The sequence below is a fragment of the Urocitellus parryii genome, chromosome 2 (genome assembly GCF_045843805.1).
Source record: "Urocitellus parryii isolate mUroPar1 chromosome 2, mUroPar1.hap1, whole genome shotgun sequence".
Lineage (NCBI taxonomy): Eukaryota > Metazoa > Chordata > Mammalia > Rodentia > Sciuridae > Urocitellus > Urocitellus parryii.
This window is the reverse complement of record NC_135532.1, coordinates 84,885,233-84,907,874: the sequence shown is the minus strand read 5'-3', so window position 1 is coordinate 84,907,874 and position 22,642 is coordinate 84,885,233. Positions and strand designations below refer to the sequence as shown.

The 22,642-nt window shown below is 33.2% G+C and overlaps 1 protein-coding gene across 6 annotated transcripts in view; it reads right to left on the bottom strand.

The window, feature by feature from the left end:
- Positions 1–344: 344 nt before the first annotated feature.
- The window catches only part of Cdk8 (cyclin dependent kinase 8), a 107,286-nt gene continuing 84,988 nt past the window's right edge, over positions 345–22,642 (bottom strand). For 3 of the 6 annotated variants that reach the window (XM_026412642.2, XM_026412645.2, XM_026412646.2), the window contains exons 5-13: positions 21,667–21,724; positions 19,282–19,413; positions 11,686–11,829; positions 8,930–8,999; positions 8,114–8,186; positions 5,220–5,317; positions 4,412–4,490; positions 4,132–4,290; positions 345–1,793 (exon numbers count right to left, since the gene is read on the bottom strand). In XM_026412642.2, the coding sequence (XP_026268427.1) occupies positions 1,668–1,793; positions 4,132–4,290; positions 4,412–4,490; positions 5,220–5,317; positions 8,114–8,186; positions 8,930–8,999; positions 11,686–11,829; positions 19,282–19,413; positions 21,667–21,724 (939 nt within the window). In that variant the 3' untranslated portion in view covers positions 345–1,667. The remainder of the gene's footprint in view (positions 1,794–4,131; positions 4,291–4,411; positions 4,491–5,219; positions 5,318–8,113; positions 8,187–8,929; positions 9,000–11,685; positions 11,830–19,281; positions 19,414–21,666; positions 21,725–22,642) is intronic. The other 3 variants (XM_026412643.2, XM_026412644.2, XM_077793160.1) reach the window with 3 other exon arrangements.

The following is a 22,642-nucleotide window of genomic DNA, read 5'->3' as shown; positions in this document are numbered from 1 at the left end:
TGCCTGCTTTCAATCCTCAGTACTGAAACAACAAAACAAAAAATGTTACTATTATAGTAGAGTCTATCAGTACTATGATTCTTTAGTTCTTAAATTTTTTAGAATGTTTTTATATGAATGAGTTTGAATTTTGAGTAAAAAACCATTATAACAATTGTTATTATTTTTAATCTTCTATATTTTGTCTTCAAGGAGGGGAAAAATAATTATTTGGGATTAACAGTCAAGTCCTTCACAACATGACACAGATTTAGGTATTACTCCAAAGATACCTTCCAATTAGGGAGGTGTCTATATTTAACAACTTACATTCAAATACTAAGCGTAACAGAAGAATCCATATCTAACACTTAAGACATTAGTTTATTATGGAGGCAGAACATATAGATATCAATCAAAAACAACTTAAGAGATTTATTCAGAGGCCATTGGTTAAGGCACATTTTAAAATTAAAACAAAAAAAGCCCTTTGTGTGTATAAAAAAGTACAGGTCACTCCATATTTTGATTTATGAAAAATAAATTTATTACATAACACCTTGTTTTTAACAATGTTCAATTTTTTTTTATTCAGAATACTTGTGTCATTCATGTAAAATAGTTTGATACAGTACATTGTATGTTATAGGTTTTTTTTTTTTCCCTCAAAAATTCTAAGGCTCTCCTACTCCTTCTCCTTTGCTGAAGTAAGGGCACCCTAAACAACGTGCGAACAAGTTAATAAAGAAAAATTAACTGAACAAAAATTTTTTAATAGCACTACACCAACCAGCTTTAAAATCAGGACAAAATATCTGAATTGGATGCCGCACCTTTTAAAGGAAGTTATCATTCATGCTTTTTTCATCTTAAAGCATGCTCACAAATCAGCAACACCAACAGGAAAAATAAAACACTGTCTATGACAATCATTTTAGTTTGTTTGCTGAACCAAACAGGTTTATATCAATGACAACATATTTAATTACTATCAAATAGCAGCTTTAATACCAGTCAAGTCATAGATTGAAAATAAAAACAAACTTAGAAGTTGGAAATTAATCTTTGGGAGTTTTGTAACCTTTCTGGAAAAAAACTATGTGGCTTTTTGTACTTTCAAAAAAACCAAGCAATGTTCTTGGTCAAAAAACACTGATTAATGTAGAAAACCAATCAACCCACTGATAAGACACTAAAAAGAAAGGTGTACCAAAATAATCTCATTTTGAGTCTTGGTTATTTTGTTGAGTTAACATACTGTATGTTTCAAGTACCAGTTAAACTTTGTGTCTGTGTGTACTATTGGTCAGATAATGTTGTTACACTGAAATAAGTCACCACATACAACAACAAATGCTTGCCCCTAGCACATTTCACAGCTTCAACTGCTACAGACTGTCACTGAAAAAAATGCATTGGTCAGTCTGAACCATGTCAAGTAAACTATGGAAGTAGCAAATCCACAACACAAACTGTGCTAGCACTTTCTTTTCAAGTCTAACTCCAAAATAGGTACAACTTGGAAGCCACTACCCCAATCTGTGAAAAGTGGTGGAACTTGGCTACTGGACATTTTGAAGATGTGGTTGTACAGTACATTCTCATGGCCCATACCAGGTTCCCGCGGAGAGCTGCACAGTCAGTCCTGCAGCATTAGCAACAGTGCATTGACAAGATTCCAACGCAGCTCAGTACCGATGTGTCTGATGTGAGTACTGTGGAGGCTGCTGGGAGGTAGCTGAGTATCCCATGCTGCTCTGGGGCTGTGATGTGCTTGGTCCAGGGTTGGGATAGGCAGCATGTGGATTGGAACGCTGGAAAGGAGATGAGGGAGGAATGTGACTCAGGTGCTTAGGAGTAGCTAGGTCCCAAGCCAACAAGGCTGGGGTGTGCCTGAAGTGTCATTATGTTTCAAGAAGTAAGAATGTAAAAGTTTTGTGCTAGGTAGTAACTTTAGAATTAAAATGACAAAAAACCCAAATTGTTCTAACATCAGGTCAGAAATATTGCATAGGTAATAATAAGCTGAATCTTATTACTATGCTGTGCAAATGTTTTACTACAGTAGTAATTCCTTTTAATATGCTTAGTGTCTACCTGATAAACAATAACTAATTTGCTTGAGATGTTTCCACATGAGTTTAATGATGTATACATTAAGAAATTCACAGTTGCCAGGCTTAGTATTAGTAGCACACCCCCGTAATTCCAGCTGAGGCAGGAAGATTCCAAGTTCAAGGTCAGTCTGGGAAACCTGGCCTGAATGAAGTTAAGAAAGAAAGAAAGAAATAGGGCTGGGCATGTGCCTCAGTGGCACAGCACTTGCCTAGCTAGTATGCACATGGCCAAGGGTTCAATCTTCAGCACCACCAAAAACAAACAAACAAAAATACAAAAACAAAAAAGAAAAGCTATGCTCATTTCTTCAACAGAAATCATTCCCAACACCCATATATAACTAAAGAATAAAAATGATTACGACAAGAAAAGGTACCAGAGAATCAATTTCTATGGCACTGAAATATTTTTAATGCTATTTAAATTATTCAATCTTATTTTTCTGCTACAGGTTTATATAGACAAGTACAAATATAATCATTGAAATATAAGAAGAGTGATATTCTCAATTCCAAAAATGGCATAAAGGGAAAGAATAGTGATATGGAGTGCTCAATTTTTGATCTGGTATATTACTATTTTTTTTCCTGCACCTCTCATACTATTAGCTTCTAAGACAAACACTATAACAAATTAGCTACACTGTATTACTTCTCTCTTCAAAGCAAATTCAGTAAGTCATTTAATTCTAAATTCTGCTAACTTAGCAAAAAAAAAAAAAACATTTTTAAAAGAGTAGACCAGGAAACTATAGTTAGAAATACTATTTTTGAAATCACCCACAAAACCACCACCAATAAAGAAGCATAACATCATTTTCTGAGTTTCAGAAGCAAAGGGCCTTAAGCCAAGAGAGGTGCAATCTTCCCTTCCAGATGGGGAGCAAAAAGATAATGGAATACCAACATCCACAGATGCCTTGCTGTGTCCCCTACTGGGAGAGGGTCACAACTCAGGCAGACAAAGATTTGTGGTGTGACAGGTGGGACCTCTCCTAAACTAAAGCAAAGAGCTAAATACCTAATCCTAGAAGTGCAGTAATGTTTAGTACTGAACTTTAAACCAGTTTCATTAGATTTCTGTAATCTTTTTGTAGGTAAATAACTAATTGGTTATGTTTTCAGTATAATTCCTATTTCCAGTTTAGCTGGCAAATGATGAGAATAAACTGAGGAGAAAGGAAGGTGGTTATGATTTTGAAAACAAGTCTTTCCACAAAGAAAGTGACAGGATGGACCCACAAGTAGGCAACCAATCTGAATCCTGGTTCTACCACTGGCTTACTGGCTGACCTTGTGAAAGCTATTTGCAGAGGTAAGCCTTAAGTCTCCTGAAATGGCAATAATAAAACATTACCTCATAGAGTATAATGACTTAAGGATAAAGCTGGCACTTAGTAATATAAGTACTCAATAAGCTGTTCTTATTATTAAGAGCACCTCTGGCACCACCACCAAAGAAGTACTTACTGTATACTCTAAATACTAAGAATTTTAATGGTGATAATAATAAAAATGATTTAAAAACTATTTGGTATCCTCTATTAAGCACTTATGTCAGGATAGCCACTGTGCCTGAGCCATGCAATATTCCAATTTAATCTTCCCTACAACCTCAATTTGCCATTATCCATATTCTACAAATAAGGACACTAAGAACACTTGAATCATTTACTCAAGGTTTCCCAGAAATGACTAGACTGGGATGCAATACATTGTTCCTAATCTGACAACTCCAAGTTAGGTTTTATTAGGCCCGTTGTGTAGAGGAAAGAACTAAAGCTAGGAGGTACTGTATCACTTACATAATACCACACAATTAAATAATGGCTTAAGATGTAGGTATCATTCCAAGATGCCTGTTTTAAAAGTCTACCCTTCTTATGATAGCACTGACAGTATTTTTCCGTAATAGTGTACTTTCTCATGTACACAAGAAGTCAATGTTTCTCAATTACAACTCATTTTCTAAATGTCACAAGTTCCCTCTGCAAACACCGACATAGCAGGTCAATACAAAACAAATTTTAAATACCTGATAGTCTGAGGTCATGATTAGTCCACCTGAGGTAGTGGTAGGAGGAACAACTCTCACTTTTTTCAACGGGGGTCCCTGTGTGTGACTGCTGTCTTGGTTCCCTGGGTGGCCAGTTCCATTAGTGTGGTTATTGCCCTGCTGCGGCTGCTGGTTCTTCTCAATTGGTTAAACAGAAAAACAAAGTTCAACTCAGAAGGAGAACAAAATACAGCCACATCAGAAATGTCACGAAGGTAGTCAAGAATACAACACTGCCAACTTGTACTTTAATACTTACTTTGTCTCCTTTGTCATCAGGTTCTTCTTCAGTTAAAAATTCTCGTTTTGGGTAAGGGATTTGACAACCGGCAAAAACACTGATTACAAGAAAAAAAAAATTTGTATGCTATTTGGCATCTCAAATGCTTCACTTATTAGGTAGTTTTTATTTTAATCTGAGATGAACTCTGTTTCCACATTTGCAAATATAAGTACCTTTCATGCAACTATGACAGAATGAATTTTTCTTCCAATCGGTGACATTATAGCAGGCCATATAATGGTCTTTTTTTGTATAAAAATTATCAATAATCATCCAATATGACTCAACTTTCTTCTTTTACCCAAAACTTACTCTGCTATTACTACAACAAAAATACAGATTCCAGCTGAAATTTGTCACTGTTTAAAGACAATTTTTTTAAAATACTACCTTCTACATTTAAAATAAAAGATAGTATAGGGAACACAAATTTATTTGGGAACAGTATTTGTGATTTTGGAACACAAAACTATAATTGCAGGCAATAAGCCATCTCAGTGAGCCTAAAGGAGTTACAGCATGCATAATCAACCCTGTCACTGAATAACTGTATTACTGCTGAAACGAACATGATCTACCTTTCATAAAGCAAGAGAACAGGAAGTCCTCTTAATCATAAAGCTCCTAAGTGACACTTCAATCAGCAGAGCTCAATTTCTGCTTGTCATAAGGATTTCCTTGTGTCTCCATCAAAGAGAAGGGGCAACTTAGGGTTGACAACTAAAAGAAAAAAATGCTTCAAAAAATGCCATTATACTGTTAAATTCATAAATCTATCACTTACTCTGATGTAGGAAGTGGGTCTTCTAAGAAATAGGGATCCTGCATAGCCTGTTCTGAGGTAATTCGCTTTATTGGGTCCATGGTAAGCAACTTCTGAAGCTGAAACCATAAATCATAACAACATCACTTATTAGTTCTTATAGCTACCTGTTAACACATATGAGAAGGAATATTGTTTGAGGAATGATACCACAAAGTAGACGATATTTATTACTGCTGAATTAACAATGAGAAAATCCTAATTATTGTTTAATGCAGCAATTCAAATTATAGTAATTCTAATATTATTTCATTTGATTCTCATCCAAAGAATAACTACATTTATGCCTTGTCTAACTAAACCAATGATCTTTTCTCCTTCCTTCTCTAAACTGCTTTACCCAATTTATAATAAGACTAAAAAAGGAAAAATTCTTCTAAGACAAATGATACACTAGCCATATGTAACAATGTAGATTTAGATCCAATTTAAGTAAAATGGAATTAAATTTTTAAAAATCAGTTACACAGTCAGAATTTCAAATGCCAAATGTAGCTAGTTACTACCCTACCTGGGCAGTGCAGATAATCGTAAAATGTTCTACTGAATAGTGTCAGACTAGTCTAGATTAATATGGTAACACACAACTTGTAGAGACTGTGGAAATAAATTGCCTGGTTCAAATCCTGACAAAATATTAGTGGAGTGACATTGGGCAAGTTACTTCAACTCTTTGTAATCTATCTGTCAAATGGAAATTAAAAATGGTACCTACTTTCACAGGTTTATTTTCAAGATTAAATGAATAAATAGAAAGCAATTATAATGGTGTCTGCCATAAAGAAAGCACTATAAATATAAATGCTATTATAATTATTATTGTTACATAAAGAAATGCCACACAAATATGAAGATTCAATCTTCTATTTTAACTAAAACATAGTTAATTGAAGGCTCCAAGAACTAGAATATTTGAGTCTAGCATTTGATGTAAGTGACTATAAACTGTGTGGTCTCACAATTTATACTCTTTGAGCTAGTATAGTTTTTTCAGATTTAGCATGTAGTAGAATCACCCAGAAGACTTTTGTAAACAGATTGCTGGACCCTGCTTCCAGAATTTTTGATTAGCAGATCTGGGCAGAAGCCCAAGAACCTGCATTTTCAATAGGTTCCTAAGGTAATGTGTGAGCTACTGGACTGAAACCACATTTTGAAAGCCAATGAACTAACAGACACATTGAGATTTAATGTGAAATAACACAGTTTAGAGGTTAAAAGGACATAAATTATTTAAAAACAGACAAAACATTGGGATGGCGAGATTCAAATTTTATTTTAATGATCTCATATTCCAATGGAAGCCCAATTTTATTCTTAAGAGTTGAAAGGGAAAACTTGGATTTGCTATTTGCAATTTCCAGCAGTTTAATGGGAGTATAATGGAGTTTTCAGATGGGCCCACTCAAGATTTAAAGACAGGTCACCCCAATAAAAATGAAAAATTATCAGGAAGGTGTATCTCTCTCAAGAGTTTCAGGGGTGATAGTAGTGACAGTCACCTCAGACTACAATGAGTGGCAAGGACTATGGATGAATAAAAGTAATTCCTCCAAATCATGACTTTCAGTCTAGCATCACTGTCATCATTTTGCCACAATAAGTCAGTAAATAATTTTGAAGAATCTAACTTTAACTTGCTAATTTGGGTATGGTTGTAAGTACATTAGAATATACACCATTATTTGAAAAAATATACTGGTAACATGACAGGTTAAGCAGTGATTTTTAAATGGTTGAAAAAATATGAAATATATAAAATACAACTTGTTATAATAGCAAGTAGAAGATATAGAAAGCAAAAGCAGAAGAGAAGAAAAAGCAGAAATAAAAGAAATGTTTGCCATCAAACCTGGTTGCTATAAAGCCATGTTCAAACCTTTTAAGGTTAAAGAACCCACTTAAGGGGCAGTTGTGGCTCAGTGGTAGGCTGCTTGCCTGGCATGTGTGAGGCACTGGGTTTGATCCTCAACACCACATATAAATAAATAAAATAAAGGTATTGTGCCTATCTACAATTTAAAAAAAAAAAAAAAAAAAAAAAACTCAACCACCACCACCACCACAACAAAAACAACCCATTTAAAAATACTTGGGAATAAGGAATGAAGAATTTTAAGTCAAGCAAAATAGAATCTGCTTCTCCAAATCCCTTTTGTATATGTTATAAACCTGTTATACACCCTTTTTTGAAAACATAAAACTGAAAAACATTATCAATTATTACAGTGTAGCAATGGAAATTTCATTGTAAACATATTTAGGTTAAATATAATCTTGTCATAAATTACCTTGCTAGTAAGATTCATTTAGATTCTAGATAATTCTTCATTGATGCACACTGATAAATATGCCACCTCTCACATTCTTCCAGAAAAAGCAAATAATGCATAACAGCACTGAACTTCTAATACTTAAGTTTATCAGAAATATCTTAGGAGTTAAAAATTTTATAATCAATCTTTCAAGAGATTAAATGCAAAATAACCTATAGAAGTTATTGCTGAATAGAGGGAGTGTTCGGTACTTTTATGAGATTTTAAAATACTGATAGAAAATAATAATAATTTAAAAAATGTTCTTGACAGACTTGTTATAATCATTACCTTTATAAAAATCTAATGGGATTAAACATTAGTTTGTCAAGCCAGATATGAGTTTGGAAAAGTGAGTGTTTTGATGCTTTTATTGGTATGCACAAACAACACCCATGTATCATTAAAGAACTCTTAACAGCTAAGTAACCTATATGGTTATTTTATATAATTTATATAATGGATCAAACAAAGCCTTAGTTTGTGCTACTAGATAAACATGGGAAATGCATTTCATTAGTACTGTTATCTAAAGCTTACCAAGTGGAATGCTTTACTATCTGGTTTTACTTTGTGTTTTTCCATATACTTGATAAGACTGCAGTTGGTGTACCTGAAAGAGAAATACTATGAAATATTTACATTAGATTTGAGGTTAATTTTACATTGCCTAAGGTCCTTCCAAACAGAATTTCTTTGATCAAAACTGATATATAATATTAAAAGTAGCATTACATCAGTTTTGTACTTCATTCAGTATCCACACTGGTCACTTCTGAATGAATACCAATGATTAAATGCAAGACAATTTCATGAGTAACATACTGAACAGTATTTTTTCACATAAATTATATTTTAACAATTATTTTAAATAACACGGTCAAAAGTTTAACTTAACCTTACCAGTAAGTTCAAAATATAATTTTTATGAACTGGACTTTCCCAATTGTTGGACTCACATTGTAAATAAATGAAATATTGAAATATTCATTCTTCTCTTAGTAAAACTTGATTAAAATTACTACACAACTACATGGATAGGCTAGTGGCTCTTAGCAACATTGTTTAATCTCACTTCTTTAGCTTGACATTTCCAACTAATGTTGAGTTTCCAGAAAGTAGTAATGAATTTAATCTTTTTCTCATATGCAAATCAGCCAATAATTTTAGTCACTATAGCATCACTTAAATATCTTAAGAAATGAAGAATAACATCATGAAAAATATGTATTTGACTAAGCACAGTTACTTATTAGAGTAATTTTATGTTGAGTAATCTATTACGTTGAATATTCAATTTTATACTGAGTATTCCAGAAAAGAATCAACAAAGGGTCCATTTTCTTTGCAACTTACGTATTTCTTCTGAAATCTTTCATTAATGTTGAATGTTCGGGCATCTTTTTTATATCTTCCCAATCTTTATCTGTGAAATACATTGATATATTTTTATGTTGCCTAAATTCCTACTGTTAAGAATTTTAACAAAGGTTATCTCCATTTCATTACATTTCCTTACTTTTAAACCTTTTTGAAAGCCCAGACTTCAAATAAATGCTCAGAAACAGCAAACATCTTGAATAGTAAATATACATTGTGATTTCTTTATGGCTTGAGATATCTCTACTTACAATTTAAATTTTAAGCTGTCTACTTTCTGTATATTTTACTATAATCTGCCTCAATTTTATCATTCAGAAGGAATGTTATAAATCCCTCTCACCTCTGTGGTTTTAAAATACACCCCTCATTAATAATATAGCCCTCCTTTCACCTTATTAAACACATTGCTTTCCATTAGCAATCAAGGTAAGCAGTAATAGTTTGCAAAACAGGGTGGGATACAACTATTATATTACCCTATTTTTGTCCCATCATCCCAGAAGTGGAACATACATAAAAACTAATACATAACATATAACATAAGTACATAACATATACTTATGATAATATATTATAGTAATATTAATGTAATATAAGCTCTAGATTTGATTTCCAACCTACTTTAATGCATGTGTCAATTTTACTGCAATATATACAGAATTGAAACTTGGGGGACTTAATGGATTAACAAGTCAGCTGGCACCTTGGGTGGTTCAATATTATCACTCAACACAACCTGAGATATGAAATATGTTTTGGTTAATTTTATTGGTATTGGAGTTGCTCCAACATGCTAGATAACTGGTCTTCTCCCTTACCATCAGTGGGATGTTACTGAGAGCCCACTAGGTGCACAGCATTGTACCAGAGAGCTAATAGAACCTTAATTTATTTATTTTTTGGTGGGCAGAGGGGTGTGGGGGTCTTTTTTTTTGGCAGGCTGGGAATCAAACCCAGGGCCTCATGCATGCTAGGTAAGTGCTCTACCACTGAGCTATAGCCCCAGCACTACCTTTAGCTTTCAAATGGCCTTTAGAAGTTTGTTTTTGAATTTAGGGTTTTTGCTACTTAGACATCATCACATAAAAATATAAACTAAAAATATGCTTGAATTCCTGAATGGAATTTTCTCCTTAACTTTATTTCTTGCTACAATTTCTTTATTTGCCTACTTTTAAAGCAAGAAATATTTACATAATCTTCTAGTTTTCCCTCAATTACATACCTCCTATAAAAATGATATATCTGTCATGTAGGCACCTTCCTTATCACTTTCTGGCTATGGAACTGCTATAACAAGCAGGTGGTTTCCTGACCTCAGTTACTTCTCTTCAATTAATTTTTACATTCCACTGCCATACTATTCTTTCTAGAACAGAACATAAGTCATGTCTCTGATAATCAAGAATTTACCAAGGATTCTCACTCATCTGTTCATCAGATCTAAACTCGGCTCCTTGCCTTTCAAGGCCTCCTAGAAACTCAGCCCACCTTCATTGATTGTTGAACCTGCATTAAAAAGCATCTCTGATAGAGACCTTCAGCACCCTCAAGCCCCTCACCACTTTCCTTTCCCTGTAGGCCTCAGAAATCTGAATAGACAAATTTACAAGCACCAAGAAAAGGCTATTCCTCTCTATCTACTCAAACAAAAACTATTTTTAAAGCATTCTACTTATAGCAATACAATGAAAATTCCAATTACATCTGCTATATCGATATCAGTGTTTTCTACTCAAGATAGTGTCTGATGCATGGTAGGTTTTCAGTAAATAATTAGTGAATAAGTAAAATTCCTATCATAAAAAGTGGTCTTCTAAAACTGTTGAACAATTTTTAAAAATGGCAATATCTAAATAGTTACTCTTCATTTATTGATAACTGATACCTTTATTAAGAAGAAATATGGAATAAAACTTCCCGATACTTCTGTATTAGTCTTGAGTTTTAGTGACCTGAGGAATATCCCTAATAATATATAATTCTATTCAGTATTTGACTAGCCAAAATTATTTTTGGTGTTTAAACAAATTTTCATTATTCTGGCCCTGTGAGCAGTTTTCAGTGACTGATGAACTACCATTCTTGGATATAACCAGGGTATGGATATAGTTGGAAAGATGTAATGCTGAGGATGGGACATCTATAAATTTTCTCCCTGCTACAAAAAAAGAGTAGGCTAATTTGTCATGTAGTAATATGATTTATACCCATATTCTGACTGTTCTAACAGATTACTTTAAAGAATATTTTTATTGACAAAGGTTAGAGAGCAAATATACTATTACTTGATATAATGTGATTGTGCTAGTGCTCTACACAGAAATAATTGTCAAGATTTATATTCAAATGCCAAGTAGTAGCAGCATTAAATGCTGCCAGGAAAAAAATTCTATCATTAATTTTGGAGTTTCTGCTGGTAAGAATAAAATGCATCTTTTTAATATGGATACTGCAAATATTTTATCATTTAAAATATCAGACAACAGAACAAAAAAGTAAAACAAAAGAAAACAAAAACACTCCTCAAATTCAGGAAAATAATTTCAGGTTAATATGTGAATTCTACAAATTTTGTTATTTCTACAAATTTTTGATAAATGCAGTCATAAAAACTAAGACTGGAGTAAGAGCAGCTTTCATCAGCCAAAAATATACACTTTTCCAATGAAGATATCTAAGATCAAATAACAGTGATTTAAAAACAAAAACAAAAACATATTGTGTACCTGCAGGAAATCCCATTACATTGAATATTCTGTCCAGCTGGTCATGGTGATAAGGATTACTAGTTTTGATGTCCTCTTGCCGACAGTGAAATATTGGTTCTGACGTTAGTAGTTCTGCAAATATACACCCTATAGCCCAAATATCTTTAAAATAAAAAGAAAAAAAAAAAAGGAAAAAAAAAAAGGAAAAAAGGGGGGGGGGAGGAAAAAAGAAAAAGTAGGAAAATAAAGTGGTTCTTTCCAAAAGAAAATGCATTTTCATTTTGGTGGGGAGTTGTTTTTTCCTTTTTTCTTCCCTAATAAGTCATATTAATTCCTAAGCAATGTAATTACTAAATATCATGGAACACTGTTTGTAAATACATATTCCCTTACCACCCACCCAAATTTTTCATTTCATACTATACTGCAATCCTACCTAGGGACTTTATTCTAAGCCAAATAAAATTTATTAGCTGGATTTCTGGTAAGTTTTAAATGCCCCAAACATTGCCTTATATATGAAACGCATACAAAACTCCACATGGGATATGAGAACCATAAACAAATAAAGCTAAACAAAAACTAAACAGAAAACCCAAATGACCTTCCAAATTGGACACCTGCTAAAAACAACAGGCACAAATTTTTATGATAAACTGATTTTTTCTTTATCTTCTTTACTTGTTAATTTACAAGGTCTTAGCAAGGTACTATGCCAAGAAGCAAAAGACAATGTCTGACCTCCAATATTCTAATGGAAAAGTATTTCTATTTAAACAGTTTTTCTTTCAAAGTATTTATTTATGCTGTAGCAATGTCTGCTTCTGTTGTGTCCTCATTTGCAAATTTAAGTATTTAGTAAGTAGGACCAAAAATTTGGAATAAAAGACTATCTTTAAAATGGGTACAAAGGCTATAAATTAAAAAGAATAATTAAAAAGAATTATTTACAACAGCCAGGCAAATGTATTTCTCTATATATAACTAATTAAGTTCCCTTCATTCAAAAGATATAGCCTTACTTTCTCTCATGTAAGTACTAAAAAGAACTATTAATAAAGGCAAGATCCATATGCCAATTTAGAATTTAAAGCTGAAAATCGGTTAAGAAGTCTTAACAAATATCTAAGTTGTCAAAGTTATTTTCCCTAAAGTAAGTACAATGTTGTGTGTACAGCAGATACTCAATAAGTTTCTGAGTGATCCAAATAAACAGTGATAAATATAAATAATCATAGAGACAAATTTTTAAAAGTAACTAATTTATTGAAGTTTATTGTTAATAAGTACTACTTAAGTAGGAAATGAGAAAAATGTGATTTATAAATGAGAATCTCTAAACTTCAAAACTAGAAAACATTTAATTTAATGTAAATTATATTTACATTTTAAAGTTATAAATTAATCATTTATTTACATAAAGATTTACACTTTGACTACAAGAAAATGGTTTTTAAAAAATTTTTTCTCATCAGAGAACCACACTAGCCAATAATCTCATGTGGAAAAATCTCATAAAGAAATTCAGGCCAAGTTATTTGGTTTGTAGAATCATAGAATAAATGTGAAAACTAGTTATTTTGTGATTATTCTTTTTACATGGCTCACTAAATTGCTTAGGGCCTCACACTCACAATCCTCCTTTCTCATCCTCCCAAGCTGCTGGGATTACAGGCATGTGCAACAGCACCAGCACCTCTTGAGAATCTAATCGACGGCCAAATAGGCCAGCTAAGTAGGATTACAAAAAGGGATGATGGGTTATTTTTCATGTTTAAAACTCGACTCATAGTATACCAATATACACTAACAATTTGTCTGGTTAGCTACTAAAAATCCCAAAGAAAACATAAAATGTAAAGGAAGATGAAAGAGTAGTTCTTTAAAGCTATACTGCTTTTAAAATAAAAAAGAAAAAAAAGAGGTTATCTCAACCTTGTTTAGCCCTACCTCAATAATTTTTCTATACATTTTCTCTCAATTTCAGCACCCTTCTCTTCTTTGAAATCCTGATCAAGACAATAATCATGAACTTTGAATCAGCAGATTAGTCTATTATTTTAGACAGATGTCTAGTTTTTGTAAGTTGATATCCCCTTCTTAGCTTGCCTATATTTTTCAGATTGTGTCAAATTCACGAAAAAAATCTTTTTCTTGCTCATTGTAGCTGCCTAACTCCTTTCAAAAAGTCTTTCCAAATTAGACACAAATAAAGCCTATCCACTTCACAAACTTTATGATGTTCCTATATACTTACTGAGCTCACCAGGCAAAATAGATAGTAACTGTCATCTTCTACATACCCAAATTGGGGTGTGTGTAATATTTTAATCAATAGGTATGTTAATAGCAAGCTTTAATCTTGACAAAAGGGAATAAATTTTCATTTCCCCTATTTCGTATATTTCTCACTTAGCAGAAAGTAACACATTTGTGAGCATTTAGCTCTCTAAGGACAGACATCAGAGCTTAAAATTCCACATCTTTTTAACTTTTAAGGTTGCTTTAAAGACAATTAGACAATCATTGTAACCCTCTTATAGGACTCTGAAGTCAAGCAAACATAAAAATAAAAAACAAAACATTCAAAACTGAATTAAAATTTTTCTCAGGATTATAATGTTTACAGACTTATTACTTCCTCTCTTTAATAGTTCAGCTTGCAACCCTATACAATGAATGAATGATCAAAGCACTAAAATATGTTTAGAGTAGAGGGTAGGAACACATTAGTTTTATGTGTCCAGACCATATCTGTTTCTTCTTAGCAGTCTTCAGTTTAACATAATCCACCAAATTCCAGAAGAAATTTAATGCTTCCTAATGATGCTGTATGTATGTGCAAATTATATGCATGTTCACTAGGGTTCTTCTATTAGCTGCTCATACTTATGACACAGGGAAACCAAAATGCTAGTGAAGTTCTTGGTAGGAAGTGTTAAAACTGGTGTGGGTAATTTGTTGGTTACTTTACTGAATGAACCTTTACTGAATGAATGTAGATAATAGAAATGGAACTATATGGTAGAAACTGGAACTAAGGAAGAAATTTCCTTTTTTTACTTTTAAAAACCCCTATTAAATGGCACATATATGATTTCTCTCAAACAATAAAAAAGCCTAACATTAATAAGATATGTAAATATAATTTTTTAGTCAATGTTTTGACAGAAGGAAAGTGTTCTGCAAGATTGATCTTGTTAGTGTATTATTCCATCTCTTTGGTTTAATGACTTAGCTTACAGTTCAGGTTCAAGGGACAGGAGGTGGGGACCACCCCGATGAAGAAACAGCATTAACTTTGGTTTCAATCATTTGCATCGAAGTGGATTCCCTCTGCAACTACCCTACCATAGAAGGCAGTGTTTAGCTACAGAACTTTCAGAGCTGAAGGAGACCAATGAGTTGATTGAAGCTAAATTCCTCTGTTTGGAAAGTGAAACTAAATGATTAAATAAATGTCTTACCTAAACACACTCCCCGAGTAAAACTGTTAAGACTATAACTCAGACTGGTGGTCTTTGTTACTACCACTGTTCAAAGATGACATTGTTTTATGCATATATTTACACAATCTTCTCAACTAGATTGTAAAGCTCTTAAAAGCCTATCACTTGTATTCTTACTGTCTTTTCCTATGTTAAGTTTAAATAGTAGTTACCCAAATTTTAACACTGATGACGAGGAGGAAGAGGGAGAAAAACAAGAAGATAGGCCTTCCCTCTCCCAAATTATGCAGCAATTGGAACAAAACAGTCTATCTTTTTTAATGGTTCTTTTTAATATATATATAAAAAAAAATTAGGATTCATTTTGACATAATTATAAAAGCATGGGATATAATTTGTTCTAATTAAGTCCCCAGTACTTTCTAACAGCTGGTATTTTAACTTTCTGGCACACACCTTGTGTTAAAACTGCTGGACTATAGGACATGCTGGTGAACAAGAGGGTATCTGATTTTTCTTGATGTTCCCCATAAAATATAAATTTCTTAGAATAAAACAAGAAAATAATTAAATAATGAGCCAGAGCCCAAAGCTTTTGACATAGTATATTTGTTACTCAATTTAAATCAATTCAAAGTCTCAGGTGTTCAGTCAATTGGAGTTAAAATTACACCATCAGTTCTTTATTTGTATAGTCTACTAATTTATCTTAACAAAAGTAATAATGCTTTGAAATACTCATCCTAGGTGAAAAACTAGCTTTGTATCATGTTACTTCACATATGCAACTTAAATGCATTTGGAAGACACTTGCAACAAAGATATCCAAATGGGTTTATATAGTAACATGTATTCAAAAAAACAGAACTAGCTTAAATAATTATTAATTTTCCTTCTAACTGATTGAAACAAATATCATTTTGGAATAATTTTAGATTTATAGAAAAACTATAAAGATAGTACAGAGAATTTCCATATCTATCTACCTTACCTTTGTATTTATTTTTCTATAAAATAAAATGTGATCAAGCAGATATGCAGATTAGTGAACATGTTGGATTCAAGATTAATTGGGACAATGATCACAATCACTTCTCCTTTTCCTTTCTAGAGGCTATATTAAAATGATAGCAAAATCATAACAGTTTAAGTCCATAGTAACAAAAAGGACAAGAGGACTATCAGGGACAAGATTCATTCACCTAAGAAAGAAAACTAGGTTCTTTAAAAAAAAAAAAAAGTTTGTGCTGCATATCAGACAGACACTGGCTTCTGGTGTGATCAGGTAGGTAAGGTCTATGTGTTTGGTGGACTCTAGATACCAGAGTAACAAAGCTACTAAGGTAGAAGTATAATGGGGGAGGATGGGACTACCTCACACTGTGTGATCAAGGAAGTTCTCATGAAAAGGCAGTATTTTGACTAAGGTCTGAATGAAAAAAAGAAATGCAGAAACCCATTTTAGGCAGATACATATAAAAACGTTTCTGGGCCAGGAGTGGTGGTGTATGCCTGTAATCCCAGCGGTTCGGGAGGCAGAGGTAGGAGGATTCCAAGTTCAAAGCCAGTCTCAGCAAAAGCAAGGAGCTAAGCAACTCAGTGAGACCCTGTCTCTAAATAAAATATGAAATAGGGCTGTGGCTGTGGCTCTGGCTCAGTGGTTGAGTGCCCCTGAGTTCAATCCCCGGTACCACCCCCAACCACACACACACACACACACAAAAAAAAAAGTTTCAAGAAGACGGAAGGCAGAAGAAATAGTTCAATGAAGGTCTCAGTCTACTGAACTGTTGTTAAGTAGGAAGAACATTTTGTACTTGAAAATACCAGCTACAAGGCCTCTCTTTTGAACAATTGGTTCCCACCTCCCCGCCCCCCACCCCCCACTATTACACTGGACTGCCAGGTGTATACAGCTTGATCCAAAAGTTGGGGGAATCTGAATGGTCTTTTAATGGTCTCAGAGCAAAGACCTGGACATTCCAGCATTTAGGGTTTCTCTGGGTAATGGGAAATAATTAACCCCATTGGATAAGCCTGAAGTACGATCACAATAGAGGAGCCCCATGATATAAGTACAGAAAGTTAGCAAGTGGCTTTTAGTAACCTGATTCTTAAATACAAAGAAACAAATCGAAGGTCACCAAACAGTTAAAGCTTATCATATGGAAGGAAGAGGTCAAGGTATATAGTGATGAAAGAGCCTATAAAGAAAACACGGATTATTACTCTGATTATACTATAAATTACAACCAACAAGTATATACAGATATTTTCTTTCCATAAAACAAAACAAGATACCACAAAATAATCAGAGAATAAAGAGTTCCTAGAAAAGAGAAAACAGAAAAACATGAGAAGAGTAGTATAAAAGATTAATCCAAGAAGTTCAACACATGAAAATATTGAGTTTAGGTGGAGAAAAGTAGAAAACGTTGAGGAAGAAATTAAAGTACTACACGAGAGAATTCTCTAAAAGCAGATTATGAACTTCAGATTATGTACCCACAAAGTGGATAGCAAACCTATAAAATGTAATGATGAAAAGTCCTCGTTGTTTTCAGAAAGGAAAACTCCCTCAGGTGACCAATAGAGGAGCCCCATGATATAAGTACAGAAAGTTAGCAAGTGGCTTTTAGTAACAAGTGATTGAGAATAAGAGTGGCATTCAATTTTTATTAGTTACATTCATACCAGAAGTCAAAGGAGAAGTAACAAAGTTCTGAGGGAACATTATTCTGTGTCTATAATTTACAGGCCTCTCTAAATACTAAACATAATAAAGGAATTTTTCAGAAAAATAAGAATTAGGAAATTTACCTGTAAGATATCAACACAGGTTACAGGAGAATGCAGTACAGAAAAAAGGTATGGAATCATGGGATCCAGTACAAGAGATCCAACACAGAGGGAAAAAAAATGGAAAAGCCTGGATGACTTGGAGAACAGCCAACTGGACTGCCAAGAGAGGACTCCAGGATAGAGTTAGCTAATAAAAGAAAAATGGTTTTTGTTCCATCCTAGAGAATACAGAGTAAGTTGAAGAGGCCACAAACAATAAGGGTTGGGGGTAGACAAAGACCACAAGAAAAAAATTCAACCAAATAAAAATGTCAGTAATGAAAATGTAGTAGTAAAGGTGGTAAATGAGTATTATATTCATAATATTATATAACTTAAATATAAACTACTGGGAATTATGTTAATAAACAGAGAAAAAAATGTATACACTGATAAAGTGATGATGATGACGATGACCACTATGATGACAACAACCATGATAGTACTAAGATTAGGCAAGAAGTATAAGAGCACTAACTTTCTACTTCTTCATCATATGTAAGTAATCAATACCATCAAATAAAGAGAAATGGATTATGATGTCCTAATTTCTACTTTCTTTCCAAAATTGTTATGGTGTGGATATGAGGTGTCCCCCTAAAATCTCTGTGCTAATGTAGGTATATTCAGAGGGAAAATGATTAGATTATGAGATCTATAAGCTGATCGGTATATCCTCATTTCATGTGGTTAACTACAGGCAAGTGGAGCAAGGTTAGAGAAGGCAAGTCCCTGGGGTCATTCCCTAGAAGGGCTCATCTTCCCTGCAGCCCCTTCCCCCTTGGCTCCTCTCTCTCTGTTTCCTGGCTGCCATAAATGAAGCAGCACTCCTCCACCATGCCCTTCCACCATGATGTTCTGCCTAACCTTGGGCCCAAAATAATGGAATCTAGCTGACCACAGACTAAACTTCTGGAACTATAAGCCAAAATAAACTTTGCATTCTCTTAAGTTGTTCTTGTTTAGTATTTTGGCCACAGTGATGAAGAGTTGATTAACACAAAAATCTTTTCCTTAAATTTTTGGGGAACCTTTTAGAACTAATATTTTGTTTAATAAAAGAAACATTTGTCTGAAGTTCAAGGATTTCGAAATTGTACTGTTTTCTCTTTTCAAATAAAATGAAACATAAAATGTTTGCTTAAATCAGAATGCATAATATGACCCTATTTATTTTTAAAAATTTTGAATATCTATTTTTCTATACAAAGAGAGATGTGAAATAATATACTCCTAATGCTAATGACAGTATTTCTTAGTAGTGGAATTTTGGGTTAGTCTTTACTCTTACAAAAGACATGGAATTTTAATTAGTTGTACTCACCAATAGCTTTGGTATAATGTCTTGCTCCAAGAAGTAGTTCTGGGGCTCGGTACCAGAATGTTACAACCACTGGATCCAAATCTGCTAAAGGCTTCAGAGGTGAATTAAATAATCGGGCAAAGCCCATATCAGCTGTAAAAAAGAAAACAAACAAACAAAAAGTTAAATAAATCGATTTTTACAAGTCTGATTAGTTTAATTTGCCACCATTATTTAGTAAGATATGGAAAATTTGTTAAAATCTAGTAGGGAGGGTGGCCATAAAACATCTTACTCTTTTTAGAAGTCTAAACATAACACAAGTTTGAGATATTCTTTCTTTTCAAACTACTGTCACCCAGCTTTTCAACTGGGATAAAGACAAGCTCTGCTGCCAGAGGTCAAGAGAGACTCTATTTCTCTGGGCAACTTTTCATCTACCACGTCACCACTAGGGTCAGGATTGCTGAGATACATTTCCATTCTTTGTACTGGTCTCATGCATTGTTAGAGTAAGACTTTCCATTATTTGCATTAACAAGCCTGTTCACTGGTGTAGTTAATCAGAAGTTGACTATGAAGTACTTTAACACCACTACACTCCTCCCATTTTATTCAGGTTAATTTCATTAACTTAATTTTAGAGATCAAAGAACTTTTTCAAGCTGAAAGACCTTTAAAAGGTAATCTTATTTCATCATCTCCTTTTTCAATGAGGAAACTGAGGTTCAAGAACTCACTCAAACCTCAGACTGATACTGACCTTAGATATAGTTCTTGGCACTTAACAATTTAACATATAACATAGCTGTTCAGGTATGGCTGTTTGTCCTGCTAAACTATAATCTTCTTTAAGGCAAAAACTGTGTCTTTTTCATTTCTTTATTCCTAATAGTGTCACATACAGTGTCAATTCACGTAGCTTTTGCCTAACACAATCTTAATGACTACTATTCACACCTCCTATTCAAATATTTTAAGATTCATCCACTAGCGGATAATTTTACTTCTATTCTCCTAATAAAGATTTTTAATGAAGTAGGCACTCCTTTAATTAACTTAATTATGGAGGGGGAAATAATTAAAAAATTTGGAAAAGAAGTAAAACCATGAGTCATATTACTAAATCCTGGTTTATAAAAGAATTAACAGCTCCTAAATGTGAATGCATTAGGATGTAGTGTCACCTGAACTTGCCAAAATCTTATGCATTACATAGAAGTATAATTCCAAACTAGATTATTTTATGGTATTATATAATGTTTTCCCAAATCATACAGTAACACATTTGTAACCACTCTTTGGCTGGGTCTTCTCTATTTTGCTTGCTTACTTGAACTTGCATTTGAATTTGATGCCACCAATTGAATTGGACAGATTCCTTTAAAAGCACATTTGATGACTTGAGCATTTGATAACACAGGATGAATAATACTGACAGAGCCTAATTCTCAAATTCCAATGGTGTGGAGTACACTGAAGAGCACTAAATATTCTCACAACTAACAATTTGCAAAGTTTACATTATAAAAGAGTATTTCAAGTGTCTAATTAAAAATGGAAAGTGAGATTTTGGGGGGATTTATAAGGGGGGATAGGGGAAAATGGTTACGAACACCCAAGTTCTTCTGTGTTGTTAAAGTGGTGCAGATCAAGTTATAAACTCTAATTTATATTAAATGTTGCTACAAGAACTATTAACTTTATTATATGCTCTCACAATCCTACAGCCTTTAAATTAATTAAAGTAATTGAATTACTTTCTTCTACCCACACACGAAACAAACTAAATGTAAATAATAAACACAACTTAGAAATGACAATAAAAAATAACCAGTTAAGATAAAGAAGACTGAGCTATAAGAAAACATGTTAAGATCAAAACACCTATTACTTTTTCCCATCAGGTAAAGGACTACCAGACAGTCTTGTCAGAACATAAGGTTCTGCACCTATTGGGCCTCATGGTTTTCCCTAAAGTTTGTAACTCCTAATCTAGATGAGGTCAACAGAGGCATATGTTCTCATCTAATTTGGCTCAGGTAAATACGACGAATGGTAGAATTAACATTCTGTATGCCCTTGTGGTTCAAGGTGAGGGTGGCCTCTAACAGGGATAGAAGCCACTCACCTCCAAAGGCTATGTTTAATGAAGGCAAAGGTTTCTAGGAAACTTGCACAGCTTGTTTTATAATTAGAACATTCCAGTCTCAAAAGATTGTCTGACACTTTTCAAGAGTGAGAAACATTTTTCACTTTTATGTATACTCTTTAGAAATGGTTTGGATCATATGGAACTACATGAATATATGCATATTATTACAGCAAAAAAATTAGAAGTGATATGCTGCCTGCAAAAGTTTTTAAAAGAGTGCTACACTGTGACTTATCAAAGATATAACATACCAATTTTTACTCTTCCTCGCTCAGGACCTTCACCCATAACTAAAATATTAGCAGGTTTCTGTGGAAACAAAATAGTGTTTTTTTTCAGTAGACAGTAGTGTTTTTTTTTTTTTAAATAGACAATATGCCCATCAATATAACATAAATCCACCTTTCAAAAAAACCTCATTTACTTCAAAATTAAAACCAAATATAGGAAGTCACCAAAGAAATTATACATGTATAAATGCAAAACACGAAGGCCCAAATGTAGTGGTGCTTTTCTCCTTGGAGAACTAAGTCTTTTTGTGGTTCCCTTATTAGCCTAAGCTTTTTCACTACTGTGGAGAAATTTACAATGCTGATGTTCCTTCTTACTCTTTCTATTATATAAAATGTTGTGTGGCTTTAAGGAGAAAAGAATCTGCAAAGATCATTTAATACAAAGTAGCAAATTAATTACAGGCAGTGAGTCACCTGATATCCTTTTTTGGAAAAAGCAAGATATGCATCTATGTTTAAATAAATGCAGAGAAATTTAGTATGTAAAGGCTACCCCCTCTTCCAGGAGGAAGAGCAGGAGACAGAAGAATGAAGGGTGGGGGAGAAAGGGAAAAGGCATTTGAATTTCCTCCCCCAAAATTCACCCCACTAACTATTTGATCTGACTTTAATTCTAGTATTGTGCTAAATACAAATAAAACTAGATTAGAATGCCTCTTAATAATTAAGAATTTTAATGAAAACTGTTCAGAGTAGTAACCATTTCACAGGCTTCCCCAACATTATTTAGCAATAACCCCTATGCTATTACTTGTAATCTATATATACTTTTTTACCAATTACTAAAGATCTAATTTACTTTTATAACTAGAAGAGATAATGCTGAAATGGCAGAGTACAGATTTTTCTTTAACTGTTAAAATTTTTATTTAATGATATTTGGAAAATTTTTGCAAGATTAAGAAAAACAGAAAATTATATACAAAATATAGAA